Source organism: Squalius cephalus (genome assembly GCF_949319135.1).
Source record: "Squalius cephalus genome assembly, chromosome: 4".
NCBI classification, from domain to species: domain Eukaryota; kingdom Metazoa; phylum Chordata; class Actinopteri; order Cypriniformes; family Leuciscidae; genus Squalius; species Squalius cephalus.
In genome coordinates, this window is record NC_137125.1 from 45,070,046 (window position 1) to 45,097,651 (window position 27,606).

Sequence of the window (27,606 nt, forward strand, 5' to 3'; positions counted from 1 at the left end):
TGTGATCCGATTGACCAAAATGCATCTTAACACAAGGTGTAAACAAGGCCTAAGTCTGTCAGTCGGTTTGAGCGAGCAGACTAGACAGGTCACTCAGATGGGCCAGGCACTCATGCATTTTCTCTCCAATGATTAAAAAAAAATGTCCCACTCGTTTTCATTGATGTTTGACTAGCTTTTAAGTGGTCTTTGACTATATTCTGACACCAATCGGTGTGGATACATCAGGATCTTGCTGGTTAACACTGCCCAACACTTCTTAAAGTAGTATGTTTTATCAGTGACCACAAGCCAAATGAATGACTGCATGGGAATCTACCTCTTTGACATGAAGTTTGTGTATTAACTGCTGCAGATTCACACCAGAGCTTTTGTTTAACTTTTTATTTTATTTTCACCTTTCTTTTCTCAATCTGATCTCCAAACTGTGGCAGTATTAGTGAGCTGGAAGATTCTATATCTGGCTGTAAAGCATAAGAAGTTGAGTCAGCTACTATCTACAAATTGTTATTTCCCATACATAGATCATTTGTTGATCATATACTGTATGTAGTACTTTATTAGCCTTTCAATGTTTTCTGTTAATCAAATACATAATTACCTTGAAAGTGGATTTAGCCTTCCATGTATGAAGAGGGGAGACCCACACTTGAATTAAATTATTTAATTATGTTTTTCTTTCCTCTACTCCAATAGCGCTATAGAACTCCCAGTTGAGGGTAGGAAGGTCACAGTTTTGTTCTGCCCACTGTTTTTTGATGTTGAATGAAGGCTGGTGTCAGCCCATAAGGCTTTGGCTAACATTAACCATCTGGGCGTGAAATGAATCAGAGGGCGGATGTGAAAGCGTAAGTCCTTCGATCTTTGTTCTTCTGCTCGCTCTTGACAGCAGTGCTATACTTAAAGATGCATATTTTCATCCTCGTTTTTTGCTTTGATTATTCTTGTCATTCTGGCGCTGTTTAACAGCTTCTTAACAACATTCATTGAGATAGTTCCCTTCAGTCAGAGTTATATGGTGGGCTTGTTTGATCGCCCCTGGGTTTACCAACCATCTCGACCAAAAATAATCAACCATTGTGTGGTTCCCCCTAATCTCATGTTGACGTCAGGCTCGGAAAGGATCTGATGCAAAGGATTAAGTATGTGCTAAGTTAATGACAATGTCAATGGAGGTCTTGGGATGTTTTGCATCTTGGCGAGCATTTAGGCCTGACCTTTAAACCCTTCCATTAGCTGATTCATGCTCGGGCCTGCACTCTAAAATGCTTCTGTTCTTGTAATAACAGTACATCAGGGCTGTCATGATGGAAGATTGAGGTAGGTAAGCTAAGGCTTTCAATTTGTTCAAGCCATAAGCTCCATATTCACAGTTATAGTGGAGACATTGTGAATGAGTAAATAACATTCCTATCTAATCTGAGATGGGGGAGGCACATTCATACAGGTTAACTGCTGCTTTTGGCTGTTTCAGAGATGCCATGTTGTTCTGACTCATATTTGATTTCTAACTTCTGTCACCTTCCTCTATTCACAGTATAGAATATTTATGTCTTACCACACAATTGTTTCCACGACTTTAATGCAGTGTGGTCAAGGTCCAAAATTAATCCTCGCAAAGCCCCAAACTTGCTTTGACACAAATACAACTTATAACTTTACACCAATCCAATCCAAATTTTCCAGTCATGAACTGTACCTTATTTATTTATTGGGAGAGGTATCAACCCCCATTCACTCTGAGCAGAAATGCCATCTCGAATGAGGAAGAGTCTAGAGCTGAAGGTATGAAAAAAGACCTTCTGTACTTAATGGAACTTGCTAAGGGCGGAATAAATATAGACTTTGCAGACGTGATAAATTAGTAAAGGAAGTGCTTCACTCAACCATGAGAGGGAGACTGTGGGCACTGGGAAAGAAGGCTGAGCATTCAAAGAGACTGAATTTTCATTTGTGTGGGTTGGTTTGTTTGTAAAGGTGTGAAGCACTTGACTCAGCAATCCTGCATGACTTCTGAATGCCTCAGTTCAAATAACTGTGAAAACACAAACGTTTAACCTGTCATCCTCCTGCCTCTACTGAGAGGCTGTTTCAACCATCTGAAGCATTTGCTCATAGCAGATGTAGTGTCTGGACAGCCTTTTTTTCTACCCAGGCAATGGATTTGCTTCCAAAGAGGAGCTACCATATTGCAACAAACTGGCACAGCCTTGGTTCCAGAAAAAGCCTCAGGCAGTTCACGCTCAAATGGGTGTACAAGTGAGGAATTGAAGAAGTTCTGCCTGGATTGCTCATACGCATACACTTTCAGCCTGTCTGTCACTGCTGAGGTAGTTCACTTTTAACAATGAAAATTTTGTCATTTACTCACCCTCAATTCCAAACCTGTATGACTTTCTTTCTTCCATGGAATAAAAATGTTAATTTTTGAAGAATGTCCTGGCCTCTCTGTTTTTCATGACATGAATGAGGACTTGGTCTATAATAGAAACATCATAAAAGCTGTCAGATCAGATTTTTATTTAACAAAAAAAAAAGCATTCACCATTCAGGCGAGACACTAATTTGAATAACTTGAATAAACCATTTCATTCTGATTCAAAAGATTTGTACACAAATTGGACATAGCTCTGTTTGGCAGATAAAGTACTAAAGATGGAACGACATGGTTTGGAATGACATGAGTATGAGTGAAAAAAAAAAAAGTTTTCATTTTGGGTAAACTGTTCCTTTAAGGGAATTCATCATGCAGCCATTATGAATGACTCCCATTGCAGCTCTGCACATACCGCAGCATTTACCATACAAATGGAATTGAGCCAAAAAAGAAATAAGACACAAAGTTATATTTTGGGTGTGTGAGCTGGTCAGGAGAATAGGTGACTGCAGCAAATGCTTAGCTCTCAGAGTAGGTGCAGAGAAACTAAGAGCTTGGCACAGGCTCAGTGTTTAAAGCCTGGCTTTTACTGCAGTGGTTTATCTGGAAACAATCTCAGGAGAGGCTCACACCTGGAACATTGCCACAATCCTCATAACATACAAGCACAAACCATCACAAAATGATTACTCCTTGACGCTTCACATTACAGTTCTTATTCCAAAGTACCAGATGGAATATTATGAAATATAGCAAATTAGCCCTAATTACACCATCTCCTAGCCATAGTCTTAATTACAATGCACTTACCTCATGAATAGTAATAGTACTGCATTGTGAATTGCACATCTCCAATAAAGACAATCATTATTTTATAAAGGAACTCTCTTCATGTGGATTCATACGACCCTGCTTGAGAATACTGCCTCTGTTCTGCAGTTTTGCAAAGAGCAGCTGCCCTGAATCCAAACTCAGTCTTCCAATGTGGATGGAGGATGTATAATTACAGGTATGGCGACCACTGAGATAATTAAACACCCAACCCGCAAGCTAGATTGCATCTAGATTTTTGTATTTCCTGAAACAATAATGAATCTGTTGAATGTGCATTGATTGCCTCAGGTGGCTGACAGATTGGATAAACAAGTCTGGGTCTCAAAATTGTTAGAGCTGTGAATTCCCTTGATGCACCATTCCCTGATGAGAAAGCATGTGTCTGCTCATCAGTAGACAATCAGAGAGGCGATGTCTTATTTGATAGGACGTTTAGATCCTATTTCTTCAATGTTTGAGGATATTTGAGAATCATGCAGTAAGTTCTAGTAAAACTGTAAATGGGCTGTCAATATGTGATCTTATAATGTTATTAATTACAATAAAAGCATTCAAAATAATAGTAATAATAAATGTATTTGTTTTTCTTAGAATGGCAGTAGAAATGTAACCAGAAACAATGGGAACTTAATGGGAATATCTCCTGTACAAACCGATACTTGACATGTCTAGACCATGTGTGTTTACCGATGGCTCCGCTCTGCCCCTGTTTTTCTCCTTTCTCTCCCTCCTTCCAAAACCTCAGACAAACATAATGCATAAATAATAATACATAATGCATATGTAATCCTTAACATGTGAAAACCTGGCTATAGCTGCTAAATGAAAATCACGACATAAGAAAAGGAGTGATCCAACGGGGTGGGATTAAACCTCCTACTACGTGCTTGTGCGTTTGACAAACCTCAGACAAAGAAAGCCCCCTGCTGCGTTGCACAAAAGAAAAGGCTCAACACCACGGAAAAGACCCTCGCATGTGACAAGTGAGCCTTCTGTGAAGTGTTTTATTCTCCCATGATATGTTTTAGACCTTGATGATCTACCTCAGCCATCCAATCACAGTGAGAATTGGCTATAAAAAAAATGGGTGATTCCATAAGTTCAAGAATCACAGGGTGTTTTTGACGTGATAGACCATCTTCAGTGCTGGGAAGAAAAGTACATGAAGGTTAGAACAGACATTAACCATTTTACCCAAGGTCAAGGTGGTAGGATAACATCAGCACAATGTCAAGGAATCAGGTCTCAGGAGTCTCTCAGGAGTTGTGTTATCACCCTGGGGGTGACATGTCACCCACCCCTTCTGAATGAAATGTGTTACTGACACACGCCTGGGTGTCATTGTTGGCAAACAGCTCAATTAACAAGTCCTCTTGCCCCATTAATACTATTAGCCGCTGATCCAGGCAGCACCGGCTGGCTAGGCTGGTGTTGGCGGTGAATTGGAGATTGCTGTAATCCTCTCAGCTTTTTGTCAGTGCCACGGCGACCACAGTGCCCCTTCTATCTAGTGGAATTATCGCTTTTGTCTTGCAATGGAATTGCTAGAGAGACCCTTGAGGATTTCCATCCACACCCCACTCGTGCACAACTCCTTTGTTTGTCATTCTTACGATGATAAAGCCTCATGCTTATTTTAAAGGCAGACAAACTCCCCACCCCTGTTCCCACTCTGAAATGAGACAGTCATAGCCCAAGGATTCCTCGCCTTGCTGCTGGTTCCTTTGAACTTTGTGTTTTTGTCACTTCCCTGTGTGTTCCCCCCTCCCTTCTCTCCTTCTCCCTCCTCACTCTTTCTCACCTACACGTGCATGCACACTTGCACAAAGACCCATTCAGCTGTTTGCTGAGGACCCTTCCACGCGTGGTTTTCTTAAAGGAGACCAGTGCACCAGAGAAGACTGATATTTGACCCATCTTCTCCAGCTGACTGCTATCCGTCGCTTCCCCCCTGCAACTCCCTACCCCTCCTTCTCTCCCTCTCCGCCTCTGTCTCGCTCTTTCTCTCTTTCTGAGATCTCTCGGAGCCGTGCTCTTTGTGAAACAGAACACAAACCTTCACACGCTGGCGGAGTGCAGCGGTCTGCGCCTGTGTCAGGGGGACTGCACGCGGTGGGTAGGCATGGATCGCTTCCTTGGCTTCGTCAAGCAGATCCGGAGGTCCAGGAGACGCAAGGGCAAAAAGTACCGTCCGGAAGAGGATTATCATGAGGGTTATGAGGACGTCTATTACTATGCTTCCGAGCACCTGCACCGTAAGTGATTCCATTAGCTGGCTTGGGGGTATTAGAGCTTGGATATCAGTCATTGTTTTACTATTGTATAAATCACTAGCCTAGGGCAGACATCATGAGCAACTCCGCTTTGAGGGATGAATGAATGGTTTATCTGTAGACCGTAACTCCTGGAGGGGACTTAAGCTTGCTGCAGTTGAGGTTCCTTGTCAGTGAGTGTTTATAAGGGTATTAGGGGTGTGTTTACCTCACTACCCTTGTCTGATGGATGGCCTCAGTCGGTCACCATTTGTTTCTATTGATTTAGAATGTGTTTAATGCTGTGTTGGCCGTTAAATGTGCACTAGAGTGGACATTTATGACCATACTGGTGTGCATTGCTGAGCTGCTGCTGTTTGAGTGCTACTTGGTGTGTTTGGATGGCACACTGCCCTTTAATCGCAGGTGAGAAGTTCGAGTGTGTGCCTGTGTGTGTTTGTGTAGCGGGGCATCATTTTCAACAGCATAGCAGTCTCAGGTAGCTGTGGTGCCAGGTTTCAAAAACACCACTGACTAGCATCTTTCCCAACCTTTGTTCTGCCTTTGTTTAAAATGAATTGTACACAATACGGTAGTGGTCTTCTTGGATCAAGCTATCTTTTGTTTCAATTCAAGTTGTTTCAGAGTTTCCTTGTATACAGAATGCAGGTTCCCGTTCATGAGATGCCCTGGGGCAGCATGGGTAATGACAGGGAAGAGAGGAGCTGTGAATCCTGTAATCCTCATTCCACAGCTCTCCTGGTGAATGACGGACTGTCTAAGAGTGATTGAATGCAGGTGTTAGCAAAGCTTTGTTGTTGCATTGTCTTTTGTATTATTGTGGTGGTGTTGTTTTTTTAGTTGATTTTTATATATATATATATATATATGCACTTTGTATGAAAGCTTTGAAGCAATCAAAGGAGGATGATCAGGATTCAAAATTGAGATAGTGTCTAAGTTTCTACAGTATGCTAAAGTTGCTTGAACCTTGTTTCAGTGTGACTGCATCAGGGTGTGTCTACATTTGAGGGACCAAAATGTCCCAACAAGGGTAGTATAACCTGATACCACCAGACCACCAGACAAGGGTCCCCAAATGGGTTAATAAAAATACTAAATACTGTAATGACACATGATTTCTGTGTTTAGTGGTTAAATTAGGGGATAGAAACCATCATTAGCTTAGCATAAAAACAATAGAAGTGAATGGAAAGTCTCCATCATGGTAAAAAAAAAAAAAAATGTTACAGTGCTGAATCAGTGGGGGCATGTTAGTCAGACAAAGCAATGCCCAAGATACTTACTCATCACCATTAGCAATAGTGATGTAGTCATCACCGCCACGCATGAAAGCGCTGATTTGCACGAACAACCTTTCTGAGAATTTAAACCTGCAGAACTGTGGTGTTCTCAGACGTTGCTAGCATGAATTGAGGATGACTGGTGGAATTAATTGTGCGACTGAAACCATGTTTTATCTGTTTTTGATAAGCAATTTGTGACGATTGTGATGTCAGCTGAATGCTGCAACCTGTTCCCTTAATGACTTCTTTCTTTCAAGCGTTATTTTTAATGTCAGGTTTTCACTTTGATATGCAGTAGCAAAGCGCTCTGTACGAAACATAGAATTAAACACCTAATTGGCCCAGCTGGAGTCCGACTGAGTCATTCAGAGGAAGTGAAGGAATAAATGCCATTTGGAATATTTTAGATTAGTGGGAAATGTAGAGATGTCACTTACATTTTCTGTTTGGCCTAATGCTTCAGGTGTGCGTTAAATGTAATTAGACTTTAAGATAGCAATGCTGCTTTTAAAACATAATGGCAGCTTGGCGTGCACAAAGGGATCAACTGCTAATTAACCCATAGCAAAACCCTGGAAATGTCACGCGTGTGCTCCCCGAGCCCAACCACGTCCCCCCTCGATTTGTCTGGGTACCTTGTTTCGCCTCACTCTTGCCTCTCTTCATCATTTTTGCCTTCATGTATAATTCACAGTCAGATTTTAGTGTGTCCATTCTTGTTCATTTATCAAATTCTCCCTCGTGTGGCCTGCTGTCATTCTTTCTATGATACACTTGATTTTTATACCCGTGGGCTCACTGCAGGACCCACACTTTGGGGGAGGACTATGTTCTGATAAATTGATCATATCACCATAACAAAGAGTAGTGGAAAGATAGAATATGTTTGTTTGATTTATTCAGGGACTGTAGGACATTCTGGTGGAGGTGACCGAATGTAATGTTTCATTTATTTGCAGTGGAAATATGGCTACGGTTTTTCAGTTCTGTTTGATTGGCTAAATGCATTTGCCTTCACACACAGTTTGGCTATAAAACCGAACTGACTTCTTTTACATTCGCCTATTCCTTCACATTTCAAGAGTGAGATTGGCTAATCTGTAACATACAGAACCTTATGCTGGTCCAATTCAAAAGTCACACATGTTAGTAAATCTGGTTGTCAATCTGAAAGACTGACTATGAACGTGGTCTGTTTATGTAAAATTGAAAATTGAAACGGCTTTCAACAAGATAAAGCAAAACTTGCTACCCCATTTTTCTGAAAACTGGTATCGTCTTGAGCATACTAGTATAAAAAAATACTATTTTAAATGCTGAATATTTTTCTTGTAGAGAGACTCCCTAAATGAAACATTAGCTGCCTTATTTTAGCTCAGGGCAAGTGTCCTTTCCCTGCTGCGAGGTTCCCAGAAACCTAATGCACAGCATCCATTTTGCTTATTTGTTTTCTCCTGTTCACAGGAGTAGACTCAAGTATCACTGAAGTACCAATTGTTTTAAAATGCAAATAATCATAGCACCAGTTGTAAAACTGTACAAATAAATATGTTTTTGTAATATTTCATCATACATAACTTGATCTGCCCCTGAAGTGACATTATTTTTATCTGACATCACCAACCCTCTTATTTTTCTTAAATAAATATCTGTCATACTATTCAGGATTCATTAATAGAAGCATAGAAACATGTCACATTACGGAAGTAAAATTACTTGCGAATGCTCTTTTGAGTAGAGTTTAATATCACCCTGTGTTTTTGTTGGTGGCATTTGTTACACATTACGGTATTTGTCTGAGATAGTTTGCCTCATCCCTGTACATAACATGACTTTATTTTGTGCTATAGTCCAGGATAATAAATGAATAGCTGGGCACAGGTTAATTTACAGAAATATGACACTATATGTGGAAAATAGTTGTCATTGCTGTTACATTCTTGCGTATAATATAGACTAAAGTGGCAAATACCTGCATTTGTCTGATAAAGAGGAAATACCTCGTGTGCGATTAGAGATTTCTGTTGGATTCTTCATGACAGCCACCAAGGCTGCTATGACAGAATGCATTTGGTTCCCAAAAAGAAAGTGGCAGCACTTCTAAGAGATGTCTCAAAGGAGCTGGGAGCTAAATCAAGGATCTGCCTTATATCAAAGCAGAGATTCCTCTAGTAGGTCACATGAAACCCTGAAGGAAAAATAAATGCATATGAAATCATCATTTTGACAGTAAAGTAAAACAAAATGTTTCCCTCTGATAAAATGCTAATTTGTTTTGTCCAAACTATAATCAAACACCTCCCTTTCTTTTCCCCCCTAATATTGGCAGATAGAAAGCCAAAAAAAGATTTCTTTCACTGTTTATCTAAATGCAATGTCGTCTACTGTCCCTTCAACCACTTAACAATAAGTGTGTTGCTAAATTTTGCTTTCCAAAGACACATTCAAGCAAACACAAATTAAAATCTGCCCATAGCCCTCTCAAAATCCTTCTGGAAAGATGGCAGCGTTTCTTGAAATATGGTTATGGGAACGTCTGTTGCGCAGCGGCAGCTGTTTTAGGCCCGTAGTTGCTAAAGAAGGATGGAGTCTGATATTTTAACGAGCTGCTCACAGTTAGTAGGTGATAATGAAGCCTGCCAGTCCCTCCACAATCATCTCTCCTCCCCAGTCACCATTCACAGTCAGCTGATCTTTCTCTACGCATTAGCAATTATGCCAAAAAAGAGAGGGTTACCTAAGGCCTTCTGTTGAATAGCAGGAGGATACTGTCTCATCGTTCTCATTTGGGATAAAATGAGATGAAAGTACTTGGCACACTTTCTGGATTCATCTTTTTTTGTCTTCTGTTTTTAATTGCACGTCACACAGGACTCTCTTGGTATTATGATGACTGGATATTCTTCTCCACTTTCATTAACCACTTTGCACTGTTTGTCCTTGCACTGAGTCAGGTCACAGTTAGTCATGGTCATCCTTTGATATAAACTGCAATGTTTAAGTAATTGACTAACTTTTTTTTTTTTTTTTGTGAAGAACAAGATCTAAACCTTTTTTATACATTTATTTATTTTAACATTAAAGCTGTCAACATTTAACTTGAAAGCATGCAATTAGTTTTAAAATCCTTAAAATAATTTAACCCAAATAAAATACTGATGCACGTGCAATTGAAATTGCTTCAACGTATTTTACGACACGCAGTTAGATGATCTTCGAAAGTCGTGAGCATACAGGTATACAATTGCATATACATACATATACATAGCAAATGATGACTAAAATAATGTGTTAATAAAGATAAATGGTGTATTAATTTCATGGTAAGTGTGCGGTTAATCACACAAAATGGTGCGATTAATCGTGATTAAAAAAATGTATCTACTGACAGCCGTTTTTAATATTCTTTGAAGGACAAAAGCACCCTGGGAACTCTTTTCCATTCAGTTAATTTTAAGTCTGATCTCTTGAATGAGTTTTGAGTTTCAGTTCATAAAACAGATCAGGGCTGCTTTTCCCAAAAGCGTTGGATCATCAATATCTTTGGAGCCAACAGTTTCTACTTAGGTTTATGCTTTTGGGAAACAGCTGTGAATGAGTTGTTCACAAATCGGACTGATCCAGTTTTCACTGACTCAGTGACTCTCAATGAATAGAAGTCCACTGGAATTCCACACACAAATCTATGACATCAGGCTTGGAATATGTTTTTCCAAACATTTATTTTTCCATTAATTGTAATAATCCAGTGAGATTTTTGTATGCACAAGGGTTCTGACAACAGCCGGTGCTCCACACGGAGATCTGATCTCACCATCATCAAATCTGTCTGTGATTAAATGAAGAAACAGAAAAAACTGCGGCAACGTCTCCAAGACCCTGTGGAAACTTTTAGGCACTTAAAAAGTTCCTTGTTTTTTTTTTTTTTAACGCCTTCTCCTCACCTTATACTGTAGATGTTGCTTTTCTTTCTGCCCATGAACTTTAGGCCATCCCATCACATTCGGGCTGCCATATCACGTCACTGCACTGATACTTCCTCCTCACACCGTGTACTGTAAGGCCACCTCATCCTCCCACTGGAAATGTCCTCGCTGAAAGCAAAAGCGTAACCTATTATCTCTCCCTTTTCTCTGCATGCGATGGAGCCTTCAGCATCAAAGAGGCATGATGAATTCTGATGTGTTGTGTAAGAGCCATTAAGGAATGCATTAAGCATTAATTTTCAATGACAGTACCGTATCATCCTCCCCATGAGTATCACACTCATCTCGGGGTGAGTCAAACGTGTGCCAGGCCTCTACAGTCATGGAATCCTTTTTTTTTTTTTTTTTTTATTGAATTGATGGGGACACCTGAAAATGTCAGTCTAAATGTCAACCAGTGCTAAGTAGAGTAAACAACAAGCAATATTAACTCCTCATCTGGTAATGATATCGTAACCCCAGTGATCACGGCGCTCTTCACTACAGACGGCAAAGTCCACTGAGAATTCATCCTCATGATAGTTTATCTGACACAATAAAGTGTTATTGTTCAATTTATGGTCAGCAGCTTTGGTCAGTGCTTCGCTACAGCTCTGCTTGCAGCAAAAAACGTCAAGTAATCTAATCTAGTTGGTTTTCTACATGGGGGGAAGAGCCATGTTAACACTAGAAATATTTGTATTATAAATATTCTTTACAAAATTATTATTTTTATTTTTTTACAAAAAGAAAATATCCTACAAAGTGGAAATCATCTAGCTATATTGTAACACTATAAATTGATTTTCACACTTTTGCTGCAACCAATGAGGGCAAAACCCCTATAAACTAAATAGGAGGACTCAAGCCATATCTAGGGATTATCACGATTATCAGAGAAAGGAATTACTTGGATTAAGATGTTTACATGGCATGAGCAAACCTCGTCAATCTAGTTTACATGCTACTTGTCATTATTTTTGATTAAATGCTAAGAAATGCGCTTTGTTTACTATACCATTTTGTCAATGCTCACTTGTACCCATCGCACATCACAAAGAAATTCAATTTAAATGCAACAGGATTGTTTAACATTGCAGTTTTCGTTTGCCTGCTTAATGAGGTTCTAAGGGACTCAACCTCCTTAATTTAGTCAGAAACGTGCCTAAAATGTCTGTGCAAAACCGCTGTACTTAACATATTTTACCGTGATAATGTTGGTTCTAATTATGAGCATGATCTCATGTAGGTTAAGGTTAACAATTACTGTATTCTGTTTACATGAACTGCTTAATCATATAATAAAGTTCATATAATACTTTTCTCATTTAAGGCACATCACTTTTAATTTTTTATGCATAATTTTATATTTTTGTTTTCTTTATACCTTTTTTTTATTCTCCCTTTCCTCCTAATTTTAGAACACGTTTTTCTCTGATATTTTTTAACTTTTTAAATTATTGAAATTTCATATTTTTTTTTCTGTTATCATAACGGTGTTATGCATTTTTCTTTGAATAGGAATTTCGACAAAATTGAATTTAGGAATTTGTTGGCTTTCTTGAACACTTCATATAGGTTAGCTGCTTTTGTTTTTAATTTCCGTGCTACTGTGTTGCATTTAATGTAAAAAACGGTTCTAATGTGTACGTGTTTTGGTTAGGTAAGTGACATTTGACTAGGATCCATGAGTGTGGCATCCTATGTAGCTTTCAGTGAAATGGCTGTGCACATTCTATCACAGCTTTCATCATCAAGCGCTGGATCCTCCTAATGGTCCACTCTGCCTGCAGCCTCTCAGACGTATACGGGATGCCTGGGAAGATCCCCTCCCCCATCTTCCACTTTTGCACTCCCTTTCGCTTGATCAAACTTCTCTTTTATTCCCATCTCTTTCTACCTCAGTTTATCTGATTTCACCATTCTCATCAATCAGCTCTGATGAGGTCAGGGTCCAAATGCCTTGTGCATACAGCACAGTTGTAGATTGTGGTTTTAACTGTTTCTCTATCCATCCGCTCGAACAGTATTGGCCGTAACGCATTAAAAGTAACGGGAGTTACATAATCAGATTACTTTTTCAAGTAATGAGTAATGTAACGCATTACTTTTACATTTACAGCAAAATATCTGAGTTACTTTTTCAAATAAGTAATGCAAGTTACTTTATTTTCCCATTTATTGACTGACATCTCTCCTTTCCACATGGTGAGAGAAATCTGGAGTAAGTGCAAAGGCATTTTGTGTGCTAAGTTGGTGGTTATTGTAGTTCTGGTAACATAATATTGTAATGCATTACACTGAAAAAAATGATTCATTGACTAGTTGAATTTACTAAAAAAAATTATGTAAATTGGTTCCACATAATTGATTTTAGCTACATTTAAACAAATGCATTACGTTGAACTAAGTTCAGCTTGATGCATTTGTTTAAATGTAGCTAAAATCAATTGTGTGGAACCACTTACGATACATTTTTTTAGTAAATTCAATGATTTCAGTAAATTCATTGAATTTACTAAATGTTTTTATCGTAAGTGGTTCCACACAATTGATTTTAGCTACATTTAAACAAATGCATTAAGCTGAACTTAGTTCAACGTAATGCATTTGTTTAAATGTAGGTAAAATGAATTATGTGGAACCAATTAACATAATTTTTTTTAGCAAATTCAACTAAGTCAATGAATCATTTTTTTCAGTGTACTTTTAAAGGTAACTTTCCCTAACTCTGCGCTCGAATGGTTTCTCTGTCAAAACCAGTCACTTTGAGTTTTTTTCTTAAAATTTTATATGTGTCTCTGCTTTTTATTGCTTCTGCCTTTGGTTATTTGAAAACAACTTCAGTGGAAGTCTTAAGATATGTGTTAAGCTCTGCTTAGCCCTGATTGCTCACAGCACATGGATAAGTGTCAAAATAGAACAAATTACACTTGAATTATTGGTTTGAAAAAGCACATCATTTGGGGACTGTTAAAGTAGATGCCAGCTTTAGATGACCCACACAGCCTGGTTATTGTGCTGCAATGTAAATTACACTGCAAAAAAGAGTAGTAAAATTGCTTAATATACATATTCTGAGAATTTCTTTTTATAGATATTTTTTTTTTTTTTTTGAATTTAAGATAAATTATATGAAACCAAGTCTTATTTTATGCAATTGTGCATATTAAGTATAATAAGAAAGATGTTCGATGTTGGAAAAGACACACATACAGATTTAATAAAATGTTTTATTATTTTTTACAGTGTAGTTGAAGGTCATTACACTAATTATGTGAATCTCTGAGTTATAATGCCACTTGATTGCTCTTTTTTCCCCCCCAGACATCTCATGTTGATTTATGAGCTCTCAAACATCTCATACTGGACACCAACGTTTGTTCAAATGGCAAAATTAGTGCAGCCAAAATAAAATTGTTTGCTTTTAGTATAATCATTTGTGTCACCCTGCATCACACCAACATCAGCACTTTCAGTCTATCAGCCATTCTGTTGGATGTCAGTCGCATGCTGCATTTGCAGAACATAATTGAGTTATTTCAGCGCCACAACAAACACAAAGTCTCTCAAAATCACCTCTAACATGATTAATCATTGCAGAACTGCAATAATTTCTAACCTTGCTTTTAGCTGAGAGTGAAGAATAGAGAAAAAGAGCAATAGAAGTGCAAGAAAATTGCAGATGAGGCTTCAGGACTAGTGTAGGTGTTTCTGAGGAACTCACATGGGCCGTGTATGAATTTCGGTATATTTTTATATACTTTCTAAATCTGTCATGTTGGCATTATCCTTTTGATCCATGTGTTCTTTGACGTGATGTACCAATCATGAAAATTAGGTGTTGTTAAACGTGCAATTTAAACCATTCACCTGGCTCACAGTTCTCTACCTCTTTTTCACCATCTCTTTGAATCTGATGTCTCCTCTGCATTCTCATTGGATAGCAAAGTATCCACTGGTTGCACACTTCTGAATCTCAGCATATACAAGTCAAATTACTGTTTGCCTACTGTATTGTTAATTCTGAATAGACACCCTGGTTATATGAAGTATTGCTTTTCCATACAGTGTAGAAGTGAAGTAGGCATGTTTGTATACAGTGAAGGTTTCTTTTGAAACTACCCAAGCAACTTTGGTTTTCTGTAGTAGTGTGAGTGCCAGATTGTCACTTTCCAGTGTGTGCATGTGGGAGATTGTGTCTGTGTACCTCTTTCTCTCATACATGCCACTATTTACTAAACGTTACTATGCTCCTTCAAAGCTAGCACGCTGTTTAAATTTGTACTCAAGTTTGCGGTGCTCTGCACAACAGCTTAAGAGCAGATATTGAAACTCTGAGACTGGCAAGAGCAGCTTCCAAATCCTCAGTTCTCAACCTGCTGGATAGGGCTGTCACTTTTGTGAAAAAATCCTGTTTGATTTTTGAGACATATGTGTTCATTGAATCGATTGTAAAATCGATTTTCCATGTCTAAAGACGTTTCCATTTTAAACGCCAAATATGGGCAAATCCACGGACAACTAACAGGCATTAGGACGAACTTAAAGAGGGCGCTTGAGACGCGCACAAGTCAGCAATAATCCTGTTGATTTATTGGCATGAAGTTTCGTGCACAATGACAAACAGGAGTGCAACATTCTCGAAAAGCAATAAGCAGAGTGGACTGCCATAACATCAATGAAAAACATTACTGCAGTCTTCAACATCCCTGTGTTTACGGTTAGAAAAGTCAAACAAATGTTGCCTACGTAGGCTATTATTGACCGTAGCCTGAATCTGTATCTGTATGCATGAGACTGTCTGAATACCGGCAGAATTCACATTTTTGTAGTAAAAATAGAAACATTATGCAGAAGTATAATGTGTGTTTGTCAGAGTTGCTGTGTGATGCGCGTTCGCTGTGGGCGTATCGTGACGAGCTGGATGCGTTCCGAGAAAAGACCGTTAAAATCGATTCCCTATTTTCGTTTTCGAAACTTGTGTTGGTTGGTCCGATCGATTGTGCAATCGATTTTCGAACGTAAAGTGACAGCCCTACTGCTGGATCTGTCTGCTGCTTTTGACAGTTAACCACCAGATCCTCCTGTCAATCCTAAAGAAGGGCATCTCGGGGAACGCACTCCAATGGTTCAAGTCTTACCTCTTAGGTAGGTCCTTTAGGGTGGCGTGGAGGGGTGAGGTGTCTAAGACCCAACATCTAGCTACTGGGGTGCCTCAGGGCTCAGTGCTTGGACCACTTCTCTTCTCCATCTACATGACATCACTAGGATCTGTGATTCAGAAACATGGCTTTTCCTATCACTGCTACGCTGATGACACACAACTCTACCTCTCATTCAAGCCTGAAGATCCGACGGTAGCTGCTCGCATCTCAGCCTGACTGACAGACATTTCTGGCTGGATGAAGGACCACCACCTTCAACTAAACCTTGCGAAGACAGAGCTGCTTGTGGTCCTGGCCAACCCAACACTACACCACAACTTCTCCATTCAGCTAGGTTCGTCATCCATAACTCCATCAAGGTCAGCCAGGAACCTTGGAGTTGTGATTGATGATCAATTGTACTTTACAGACCACATTGCTAGAACTGCCCGGTCCTGCAGATTCGCCTTGTACAACATCAGGAGGATCAGGCCCTTCCTATCAGAGCATGCTACTCAACTCCTTGTCCAAGCACTTGTTCTATCCAGACTGGACTATTGTAATGCTCTCCTGGTAGGTCTTCCAGCTTGCACTATTAAACCTCTGCAACTGATTCAAAATTCTGCAGCTAGAGTGGTCTTTAACGAGCCGAAGAGAGCACACGTCACTCCTCTCCTCACAAAATTGCACTGATTGCCAGTTGCAGCTCACATCAAATTCAAGTCACTGACGTTTGCCTACAGAACAACCACTGGCTCTGCTCCCTTCTACCTAAACTCATAAGTTCAGACTTACCTGCCATCCAGAAACTTGCGCTCTGCAAGTGAACGTCATCTTGTGGTGTCATCTCAGAGGCACAAAATGTCTTTCTTGGACCTTTACCTTGACTGTTCCCTGCTGGTGGAATAACCTGCCCAACTCAACCAGAGTGGCTAAGTCCATGTCCAGTTTCAAGAACAAAAAAAACAAAAAACACTGGTACTGCGTTAGATTAAACGGGAAGGGTCATAGCACTTGCATATTGTTGTCCTATTGTTAGTTTAACTGCTTCTATTGTTCTCATTTGTAAGTCGCTTTGGATAAAAGCATCTGCTAAATGAATAAATATAAAGATTTATTTGCCTATGAGACTTCAGCTCTCATGTACTGTAGATAAGATATACGTGCAAGTTAGCACCTAAACCAAAATGGACCCTCATAAAAGACTGATTTGAATCTGTCTACATAGGCAACAACTCTGTCACTCAAATGCACTAAGATAATAATCCTCACATAAAGTGCACAAGAGTCTCGTCTACTGCTTATTGATGCTAGAGCAGTCTTTGACTTCTCTCTGTAGCTACTAATTACATTCAATTTCTTAGCTTTGCTCATTATGTTTTGACCACCATTATTATTCAGTGGCTTTGCAGTAGATATGAGGTGATTTATTGCAGCAACTGACAGGTCAAACCCTCATGGCGTAGAATAAATGAGAATCCTTTAGCTCTTTTGTCTGAGCATTGCAAATGTCGTTCGACGTGAAACAGTTGACGCTTGCTCCTTCATTACAGCTGCTAAGATTCGTCATCAGGAGCTACATTGATTAGCATTGTAAAGTAGTCCATAAACCGATTCTGGGGTCCATGTTACCGCAAGGGGAGGGAGTCTCTTGGGTATTCTTTCTTTTTCTTTTCTATTTTGAGATAAAAATATCATCCTGGTGAGGCACAGCGGTGCTATGCGAATATTCATTCCTGTAGTGTGTGCCGTTTTACACGCTAAATCAGTTTTCAATCTGATCTGAGCAGCCCAACCATGATGCATTGCCTCAAAGTTTTCTTAACTTCAGTCACTATTGTGTCCTGATGCACAAGTACAACCTCTTTTTTGAAAGATCTCTCTGTACTTTTTTAATCAGCAAGGAGTTCATTAGAGAAAATTAGCTCTGAGGAAAAATGGGACGGGAGTTCTTTTGTTCAGTTGAGCATAAAAGTGCTGCAGTCTGTGGCATTGTGGTAACAAGCTGGCCTAATACCCGGCATCTTGCCAGCTGTGCTTGATTTCCTTTTCTCTCACCCACATCCAAGACATGATCCGAGTCACATTCACAGCCAAGATTTTTTTCATTTTTTTTTTGTGCATACAGTATAGCTAAAACTTTACTGAACTCTACAAAGAGCGAAACGGAATAGTTGAACTGTAAAGAAGATCTGTTAAACCTAGGGATACACTCAGTGGTTAAAGTGGGATTTGGCAGGTGGGGGAACCCTCAAATTTTGTGTAGGTGCAACAGGGAAAACTGACTCACCGTGGGACAACATATTGAGTATTGTGGTATAGCAATACTTTTTGGGACAAGTGTGTCACTGTGGCACCAAGTATCACAATACTTATTTACTTAATATTTTAATGGCTTTAGGTCCATCTACATCTACACTGATATGATGACGATACTATGTTAAAATTGCTGAACACCACAAAATGGAGCACAACCTTGTTTTTCACAATGCAAATTCAAACATAAAAATGGCTGAAGACAACTATAACAGAAATAAATCAGAACCACAAATATGTAAATTTGACATTAGCCTACTTCACCTCTTCGACTTTTAACTCCACTGCAACATCCACTTGCTCTGGCTAGAACAGTAACTGTCAGGGGTGGACTGGGCCAAAAATTCAGCCCTGGCACTGTAGCCACACCAGCCCACATTACCACCCCAACACCCCAACACCCCAACACCCCACCACAGCCCCACCCACAGACACGGGCATTCAAATGTGAGGTAGTTAAGGGGGTTCGGTGGCATGCTCCCCTAAGAAAATTAGGATTTCTCTGACCTACATATGTGCAATTTAAGACTTTTGAAGGCCAAAAAATGGAAACGAAATAGCTTTAAAACCATGTCAGTGGGCATTAGATTATTTGTCAGTACCTGCTCTCTCCTCATCTTCATCTTTCTTTTTCTCTCAGTCTCCTTACCCTGCCCTATTTCTTCCCCTCCTAAAGCTGAACTTTGACTGATAGTCTTTTCATTTTCTTCTGTCAGTGAAGAAAGTAAACATGGGCTCAACCGATATTTATGTTTTATGAATAATTTTCTTAGACAAGTTAATTTACTCAAGGCTACCAGGAAAGCTGTAGCCTAAGTCAGTATTGCCAATAGGAACCTTCTACAAGCTTTGGAATTTGAAAACGTCTGTTTTTAAATGTTACAAATAATTTTAAATAATACAAATTATAGACTACGTTTAACGCAGTTGGTGGAATTGGCAGATGTTCCCTTAGACATCATGCGCTGTGGAAATGCCATTCTCAGGTATTATGCAGATATAACGCACATAGGTGATTTTGAATTAATATTTAATTTTCAACAGAAAATTCATTTGTAAATTATCCAAATAACTAAGGGTGTTCTGGCTTGTTTGGACAGTTTGTTTCGGAACCTGGTGTGTTTTCTCCTTTAGTTTGGTTAGTTTAGGCATATATGAACATGGCAATCGTGCTTAGATCTGCACCAATTTACAATCAGTCCGAGATCGCCTGAATAAGGTGGTCTCGGTCTGATTGAAAACTAATTCTGGAGTGGTTCGGTTGAGATGAGAAAGCAATCCGAACCAACGGTCCAACGAACCAAGCAGTATCATAATTCAAAATGGGAAATGTGTTATATAAATGTCTTGTTGGATCTCTGGCATTCACAAGTCATCCGTATCGAAGCAGTTTCACATTGTCCTTTAATGCACAAGTTTTTTCTCATCTTGGTGGCTCTGTGTACTTGGAAGTGTTGCGTGCGTGCACATCTCATTGCTGGTGCACTTTGGGTGAGTGCTCTGGCTTCAGCCGAGAATTGCCTGGGAAAACTTCCCCAACGGTCATGCTGCTTTGTCCCCACTTCCACGTCTGAAAATCACATCCCTTTGTTAAGAGGCAGGAGTTTAACGGACAACCAAGAGAGGAAGCTTGAGGTGCTTTTGCCACTTGCGAGTAAAAAACACAACTCTTTTTGCTCTAGAGCAACTCTGAAAAGCCATTGTTGTCATGTGCCCAGGGCACTCAGAGATGGACCGTATAATGCCACTGCTATCAGAAGTGCTTAGTGAGTTCAGGGCTCTACAAAAAGGACTTTTTTCTTTTTAGTTCAAGTGACGGTTCTGTCAGATGGCACGAAACCTTTGCAGACTGGCCCTGGGCCAGCGGACCATCGTTGTTGAGTCCTAAAGTTATGCTTTTTTTCCTCACTTTTCCGCTGTGGTAGCGTAAGACAGAGTGGCTGTAAATAAGACTTATGAGACAGCTGGGTTTGGTCCAAAATGAGATTGCAAGTGATTGGAATTAGAAGCTTTACTGTTCTTTATATAATAGTGTGAATTTTATAACTGGACAATGTGTGTGTGCGTTCATCAGCTACTTCCTCAAACCACAGTGATCCTGGATGCATCCCAGTTTTTGAATAAATTACTTTGCAGAGAAGGAACAGAGGTCGGAACTGAAAAGGTAAAGGGTTAATGGCTGCAAAGTGCATGTTTATGGTGGAGCTTTTCAAAATCTGACAGCTTGTGCGTGTTTCATATTGACAATGAATCCAGGGAGACAAGTTTACAGAGTAATTATATTCTGCAGATGAAAGCCTGAATCCTGGGTGGATGAATCATAATGCAATTCAATATGGGCCTCTTTCTCAAAGCATGCAGCTGGCAGGACTACAATACCCAGAATGCACTTAGGAGCTCAGAATACATTGGCATCTTTGTGTCATGCCTTCAAATGGGATGTTTTTTCTGTCTCTGATTCTCTAATACTCCTTACTGGGATGTGCAATCATAAGAGAAGGGCTTTGCCATCCCAGCAATGGAAACAAAATATAATACTATAATAAAATATATATTAATATTATTTGTTTATATTTATGTGTGTACTGTATAATTTATAAATACATTATTACAAATTAAGTTTTTATAAAAATAAAAAAAGTATATCACTATATTAATATAACCACTAAGAACCATAATTACTAAACCTCTGTTAAATGCCATTATAAATGCTCTAAATGTTGTATTTTCAAAGCAAATATGATATAACACAGTGGGTAAAACTCAAGGCTGGTAATAGGAAGGTTTTTTTTTTGTTTTTTATCTCCTCAACAAATTATCTGTGAGCCATCACCATTGAGGCCATAATCAATCCATTTAATCCCAGGTCACTCCTGGGGATTGTCCTAGTAATGGCACCATTACTTGACATGAAAGTTGTTGGAAAATATTCCAATGTCCCTGGTCTTGAGAATATATGATGTACTAGATTCTCAAGAGTGTGCTTATACCTGTAAGATTTAATGGGCTTGAACCATCTCATGCATCATTTATCTGTAGTTTTAGGGATTCTTAAGCACTTCCAGTACTCAAGATCTATTGTGCACTAACCTCACCATGCACGGATCTCAGAATACACAAATTAACTGAGAAAGCTCATTCAGCAACACCAAATATTGACGTGCCCACTTACTGTGGCAGTTACAAACTATTGCTTTATTATATGAAGGCTCACTTTGTATTAACCAAGTTTATTTTTCTCTGTCTCTCTCTGAACATGTACCATTGATTGCTTTTCCACAAGCTCATTACTGTATTTCTCTACTGATTGAAAACTTGAGTGGCATCACCCTCTAGACTGCGGGAAGAAAAATGAATGTCTGCCAGAAAATGTGCCCGTCCAAATTGCCTCAGACTGGCAGCTACTTTTAGCCGCATCACATGGGAACCTGTTCTTAAAACTTTATGCTTTTATGGCATAAACCTCTGTCAATGTTGCCTGGTTGACCTCCTGTAACTTGAATGTTTTTTTGCAAATTAAGCCATTGCACTTCAAGTGTTGTGCTAAATCATTTTGCAGTTTTGTTTCTAACTGTTTTAAGATGGGAAAAGGCTTGGCTTGTCTGCAGTGCGACGATTGTTAAAATCTGCCAGATTGCAAATCGCAAAGGTGTTTTTTCACAGCACAGGTTAATATGTGTGTGGTGTGTGAGTATGTGAGCAGATTAAGATGAATTGGCCACAACATGGTCTCTATACGAGCAAGATTTGGGAATAACGGCCTCCTATCGGCTCCATAAACTGGTCTTGATAGATGGAAGCTGTGTTTTGGGGTTGTTGTGTTCCCCAATTATAGACTGTCACTGTTTTTCTACTCTCTTTGCCTCCCCTCAATGTTCCAGGTTGACTGAAAACTTACATGGCATACAGGAAAATCTCTGCTCTGTCTGCAGGAGATGTGACATTGGCTGCCAGTTCCACAATAGTACTCGTGCCAGTGCTTCCTGCCAGTTTTGAGCACACAGTCTGCCTCTGCCTCAAGCACTTGTAGTAAGCACGTAGTGATTGCTGTAAGGGATAGAGATTAATTGCATTGCATTATTGAACGGCCCAAGTCAGAATCAATCATTTCTTTTCTTAGCAGTTGGAGGTGCATTGCGGCGAAGGAGAGTTACTGTGCGCCTTCACTATGTAGTCAGGCATGCACAGACTGGCATTCTGTACAGTTGAAATATGGTACTACAGGGGCCTGGAGAAAACTAGTAGAAAATTCTTCCCACTGTCACATTGCATTTACTAGGACTACTGGTCCACTTCCCTTTCTTCCTAATGGATTTTATCCTGTCGTTGAGAATCTTGCCAAGAAGAATCATAGAATATGTTTTCTGGCCATGTTTGTGACCTACAGCACTCTAACCTCTATGTTCGAGATTCACGCTAAGTGTTGATGCAGAAGGGTGGACATTGACAGAACCTGAGGGTTTTGGTTCTGGAAGGAGAAAACTTGTTTGTCATTTGAGTGGACATTTAGAAATATCCATAGGCGATCCAGTTTAATGTGGTATTTTTCCCCTCTAGCTTTATCAAGCTACACTTTCAGTGCCAAGCCACTTCAAAACCATAATTTCCTCTAGACTAACTACTTGCGTGGTAATCCCAAATGTTGTTCTTTTATCTGGTCAATTCTTGAGTATTTTTGTCTTTATTTATATTAAAGGTTAAGAACACAAGCCCCATTCGGTGGGTTTAAAGACTGGCATTTGGCGTGCATGCCAGGGGCGAGGAGCAGGAAGTTAATTGTTAATTTCCACACCAAAGTTAATTATCACAGACAACATTTATTGCCATTAAATCTTTTCATTAATTATCATTAGTGTCATTAAAGGACATTTTCCTGCTGACCAAACACAAACGGGAAGGCTCATTTGGAACTGTGAAAAAAAACCTAGTCCACGTACTTGCGGTAGTGAAATTTTGTGCAAGCACGTTGTAATTTCCTTCCATTGATTTTCACAGGAGACACTCATCATGATGTTAAATGCATGGCCAGTCACACTGAGTTTTCAAGGACAGTCAAGTCGAGGACAGACCTCTCGTTCAAGCCGGGTCAAACACATTCACCTGCAAGCAGTGTCTCATACTGCCGTGGACTTGTTAGCTTGATAACCTTTTCTTAAGCTGTAACTGCTGATCTTAGATAATCTTTTCTGGCTTTTTTTTTTTTTATTAACCCAAAAGAGCAAGCTAATGCTGCCAGAGCATATGAGAAGACAGTCTCTCTGATTTGAGCTGCACTTTCAGACAAAATATCAGATGCTTCTGAGAGTTGCTTTACAGCAAAAGTATTTCTATTTAAAATGCTCCAAAGAGTGTTTTTAAGTAGACTCTGTACTTAGCATTACCTCAGAGCCCTGATCAGAGATGCTTTTTTTTCTCACAATGTAGTTCTCTTGTTTGCTCCATATATAAGACAAGATATTGCAATATTTTTCAGATGTAATACTCTGAGCCTTCACTACTCATCCAGACTGTCAAAAAGAGGGCTGCACCTTTGAGGAATATAATGCAAAGCATTATGGAGCTTGTCATCTCATCTTTATGTTCTCAGCGTTACTGAGTCTATAGAGACAAAAAAAACAAAGGCGGGCTTAGCTGTGGATTTGAATTACAATTATCAAGATGTGAGTAAAATTCATTGTCCACAGCAGAAGTGCCTGCACTTTACAAATGTGATTTGTCAGTTTTGGCATGCTGTTGAAATCAGGTTTGATGTTTTACAGGATAACCAACGGAGATGGAGAGGAAAATTGTTTGCTGAAATGTATACCACATGAACATTGGCAGGCTGTTCAGCAGATAACACATTTCAGTCCAGGACTTACCCAATAGACGAGCTTGAGTTGTAAAATATAACGACACTGGTAGTAGTAGTATTTACTCTGAAACAATTTTTACTCAAAAATCACTAGTAAATTTCATAAATAATTGCAAAGAAACGACAAGTAACTGAATTATATGTGAAATTTTGAAGTTGAAAACCTGATAAATTATGACTGGAGAGCTCTAGAGCATGCAATGCCGGGATGTCAGGGACGTTTTTGAACTGGTTCATTCAAAGGAGCTGTTCAAAAGAATCAATTCACAGAAATTAGTCAGTCTTCTTGATAAGTCTTTGATTGTAATGTATTTCTAAAACCTTCCTCTGTCATTGGTGACTATTGCTTTGGCTGTGCAAAGTGTCCATGCATTCTCTGACAGCTACTCTGACTGCTTGTCTACTGATGTACCAGAAAGACATCCTCTTCTGCCCCCTCTTTTCCTCTATTTACTGTCCCAGTAGATTTCTTAAACCCTCAGGCAGTGGCCTCATTTTGCTTTCTTATCTCCTTGCTCTGTGTTTGGTCCTCGAAGAGCCCACTTCCCCCTCCAGAGAAACTCACGGTTTCTAAATCAATTCACATTGAGTCTTCCTTCTCTCTTTTTTCTGAGGGACTGTCAAAGCCATCTGTAATTACTATCACTGCTCCTGAGTGAACTCCAAATCACATGGTTCATTTTAATCTGTTGCAGGCTCTGACATCACAGGGTCTAGGCTACAACAGAAGTGGGCATGGATGTGACCTTTTTTAAACTAATATTTACTATCTGTCTAGCACTGCTGGTTGACAAAAATCCTTTTTAATACAGCAGCATAGTGTTGTACTGTAAGTTAAAAGTGACATAGTTTCTGCGACACTAGTGACACCAAGCAGAATTACAGTACCAAAATAAAGCATATTTTCAAACTTGCAAATGCCCCTTTTGTACGTCATGCCTGCCCAACTCAAACATCACAAACAGCTTTTACGGATGATTGTGAAGACTTATTCACGGGAAAATGTCTTAAAGGAGAACTTGGTAACTTTTTTAACTTAATAAAACTGTCTAGAAATCATTTGGATGGTTAAACAACCTGTTCTGGTGATATTGGTGACTTTCCCCGCTCCCCCCAGCGTTCCCAGGCGGAAAACCAACCTTGCAACTTGGGGACTACCGTCCCGGCAAGATAGAAATTGGAAGTCTCGTGAGAAGCGAGAACGAGCACGAAACACGAATTGCTTTACGGCAATTCGGCATAAACACACACGCATGTATGATGTATTACCAGATTACCCACCTCGGTAGACATAGCTCCACACGATACAGTTGGCTTGCTCCGATCAAAACAAACGCACATGAGCAGCGGTAGAGAGGGGGAGGAGGCCGCCGCAAGTGAGTTTTTTACGACCGTGTTGTGAAATATACGCCCCCCCCACAGCTGTAGGGGGAGCTCGTGGGGAAAACATGCGACAACAAAAGGGAAAATCAGCGAAGAAGTGACTAGAGTTCGCTAGAGTTGCCGAGTTCTCCTTTAATTTGATCAAATATTCATATTGAAATCTCTGACTTTGCTTTATTTTACCCACATTTACTAAATGTAATCAATGTCTGTGAACCTGTGATGGAGAAAAAAACAACATTTTGAATAAGAAAATCTCACATTTAAGTCGTTAACAGATTGTGTTATGCAAAGCAACTTGATACAAAAGGTGTTTTAACACATATTTGACTCGCATGACATGGTACATTAGTAGATCATACTATATTAAGGTGTACCTGGTCTCAGATAGGAAACTCTTCTAAATGCCAACTTCTGACTACTACTGCCAAATGACTTTGAATGACCACACAATCACTATTGTTTTTAATTAGACCGCTTTAAAGCCGGGGAGAGTAATGATTCTCTTTTGGAAGCAAATTAGATGTGTTTTCAAAGAATGAAGGTTGGCCAAATCATGCTACAGACTTGGCTGTCAAATCAACCCATTTGTGCTAATAAAGGCTAATGTTCCTACAAACTGCGTGGGCAACCCTTGAAGGGAGGTCTTAAGCAAGTGAAACACGGGGTCGGACAAAACCATTAGCATCTCCGCTCTCTTGCGATTCTCTGTTTTCATACATATTTATAAGCAAATTTGTGTCTGATAATTGGGTTTCATTAAATGGTGCATCTGTGTTTTCCACATTTTGTTGCCTGAGGAGTCTATAGCAGGGGTTGTTGCAGTCAAAATGTGTGACCATTCTCATCTGCTTCACTTTGAACTTTCAGCATCTTTCTGACGTAATATTTTCACACTCTGTCCTTACGGTGATATCGCAGAAGTGCGAAATAGTCCCTAAAATCATCCCTCACACTTCCAAACTCAAGCATGTCTCTCACCTATTATGTTAGACCTATTTGTAAGGTCCTTAAAAATGTTAAATGATGAACAGTAATGCAGACGACTTTGTAGTATCCAAACTTCTCATCATCTTCTGATACCTGTGGGATCCCTCAAGGTTCTAATTTGGGACCAGTGTTATTTTCATTATGCTTCCTCTTGGTTCTATTTAAAAAAAATATATATATATATATATATATAGTATTTTGTATCATTTTTATGTGGATGACACCAATAATTGCCTCTCATGTCTGGAGATGCTATATCCATTAATTCCCTTTTTTTGGCCCTAATAGCTATGTAAATAATATAGAAATGTCTAAGTTATTGCATACTTATGTTCTGGGTTTTATTTTTGACAGAGTTCAGAATTCAGTTGTGAAGAATAGTATCTTTCAACCTGCAAAATATCGCTTAACTTAAACCTGTCTTATCTTTCAGTGATCTGCTGAAAGTAATTCATGCTTCATGCCTTGATTACTGCAATGTTTTGTACCTGTGTGTAAGTCAGTCTTCACCGTCACATCTTCAGATGCAGATGCTACAAAATGCGGCAGCAAGGTTGCTGATGAACACAATAAAGAGGGATAATAGATCCCCTCTCAATTTTAGGATAAAGTATAAGGTGCGTTTTGTATACTTTTATCCTCTACCTCTGCAAACATGTTTTAAACCCATCTAGTCGGGGAGCCAAAGTCTCAAAAATGGGTTGAACCTGACATGGTCTGTTATACTTTTTATTTGTGTTTTTTCTGTTAACTTTGACCCTAAGAACCAATAATTGGAGGGTCTGCTCTGCCGGAAATATCGCGAAAAAAAATTGTGGCCATTTTAGTGTATGCACCCTTTATTTTTTATCAGAAAAATGTGAAAAATGATTTTTTCCCTCAAATCCTCAGTGGGTTTGGTAGGCTGTCAATAAATGCACTCCAGATACAAAGAACACATTTGCTGACAACATCCACTGAAAAAATAACTCTTAAAACACATTTCTACATGATTTTGCATCAATTTAATGCAAAAAATTAGGCGTTTTCTCACTTTTTTCCAATATTTTCATCTTTACTTCATTGGCAATCAACTATTCCCCCAAGTTATGACATCAGTCAATGTGTCATTCTTTTCACCAAACAGTATACTCACTCCACAGAAAAAATCATAAAAATCCAACCAAAATCAATGGATCTGT

General features: G+C 39.3%; 1 protein-coding gene across 19 annotated transcripts in view; it reads left to right on the forward strand.

Moving 5' to 3' along the window:
* grip1 (glutamate receptor interacting protein 1) overlaps positions 1-27,606 on the forward strand; it is a 248,060-nt gene that overhangs the window by 86,366 nt on the left and 134,088 nt on the right. For 6 of the 19 annotated variants that reach the window (XM_079868979.1, XM_079868983.1, XM_079868968.1 and 3 more), the window contains exon 1: positions 5,220-5,466. The exons of 4 other annotated variants lie outside the window; for them this stretch is intronic. In XM_079868979.1, coding sequence (XP_079725105.1) covers positions 5,334-5,466 — 133 coding nt within the window. In that variant the 5' untranslated portion in view covers positions 5,220-5,333. Of the gene's footprint in view, positions 1-5,218; positions 5,467-27,606 lie in introns of those variants that run through there. 9 more of the 19 variants (XM_079868982.1, XM_079868966.1, XM_079868984.1 and 6 more) reach the window with 2 other exon arrangements.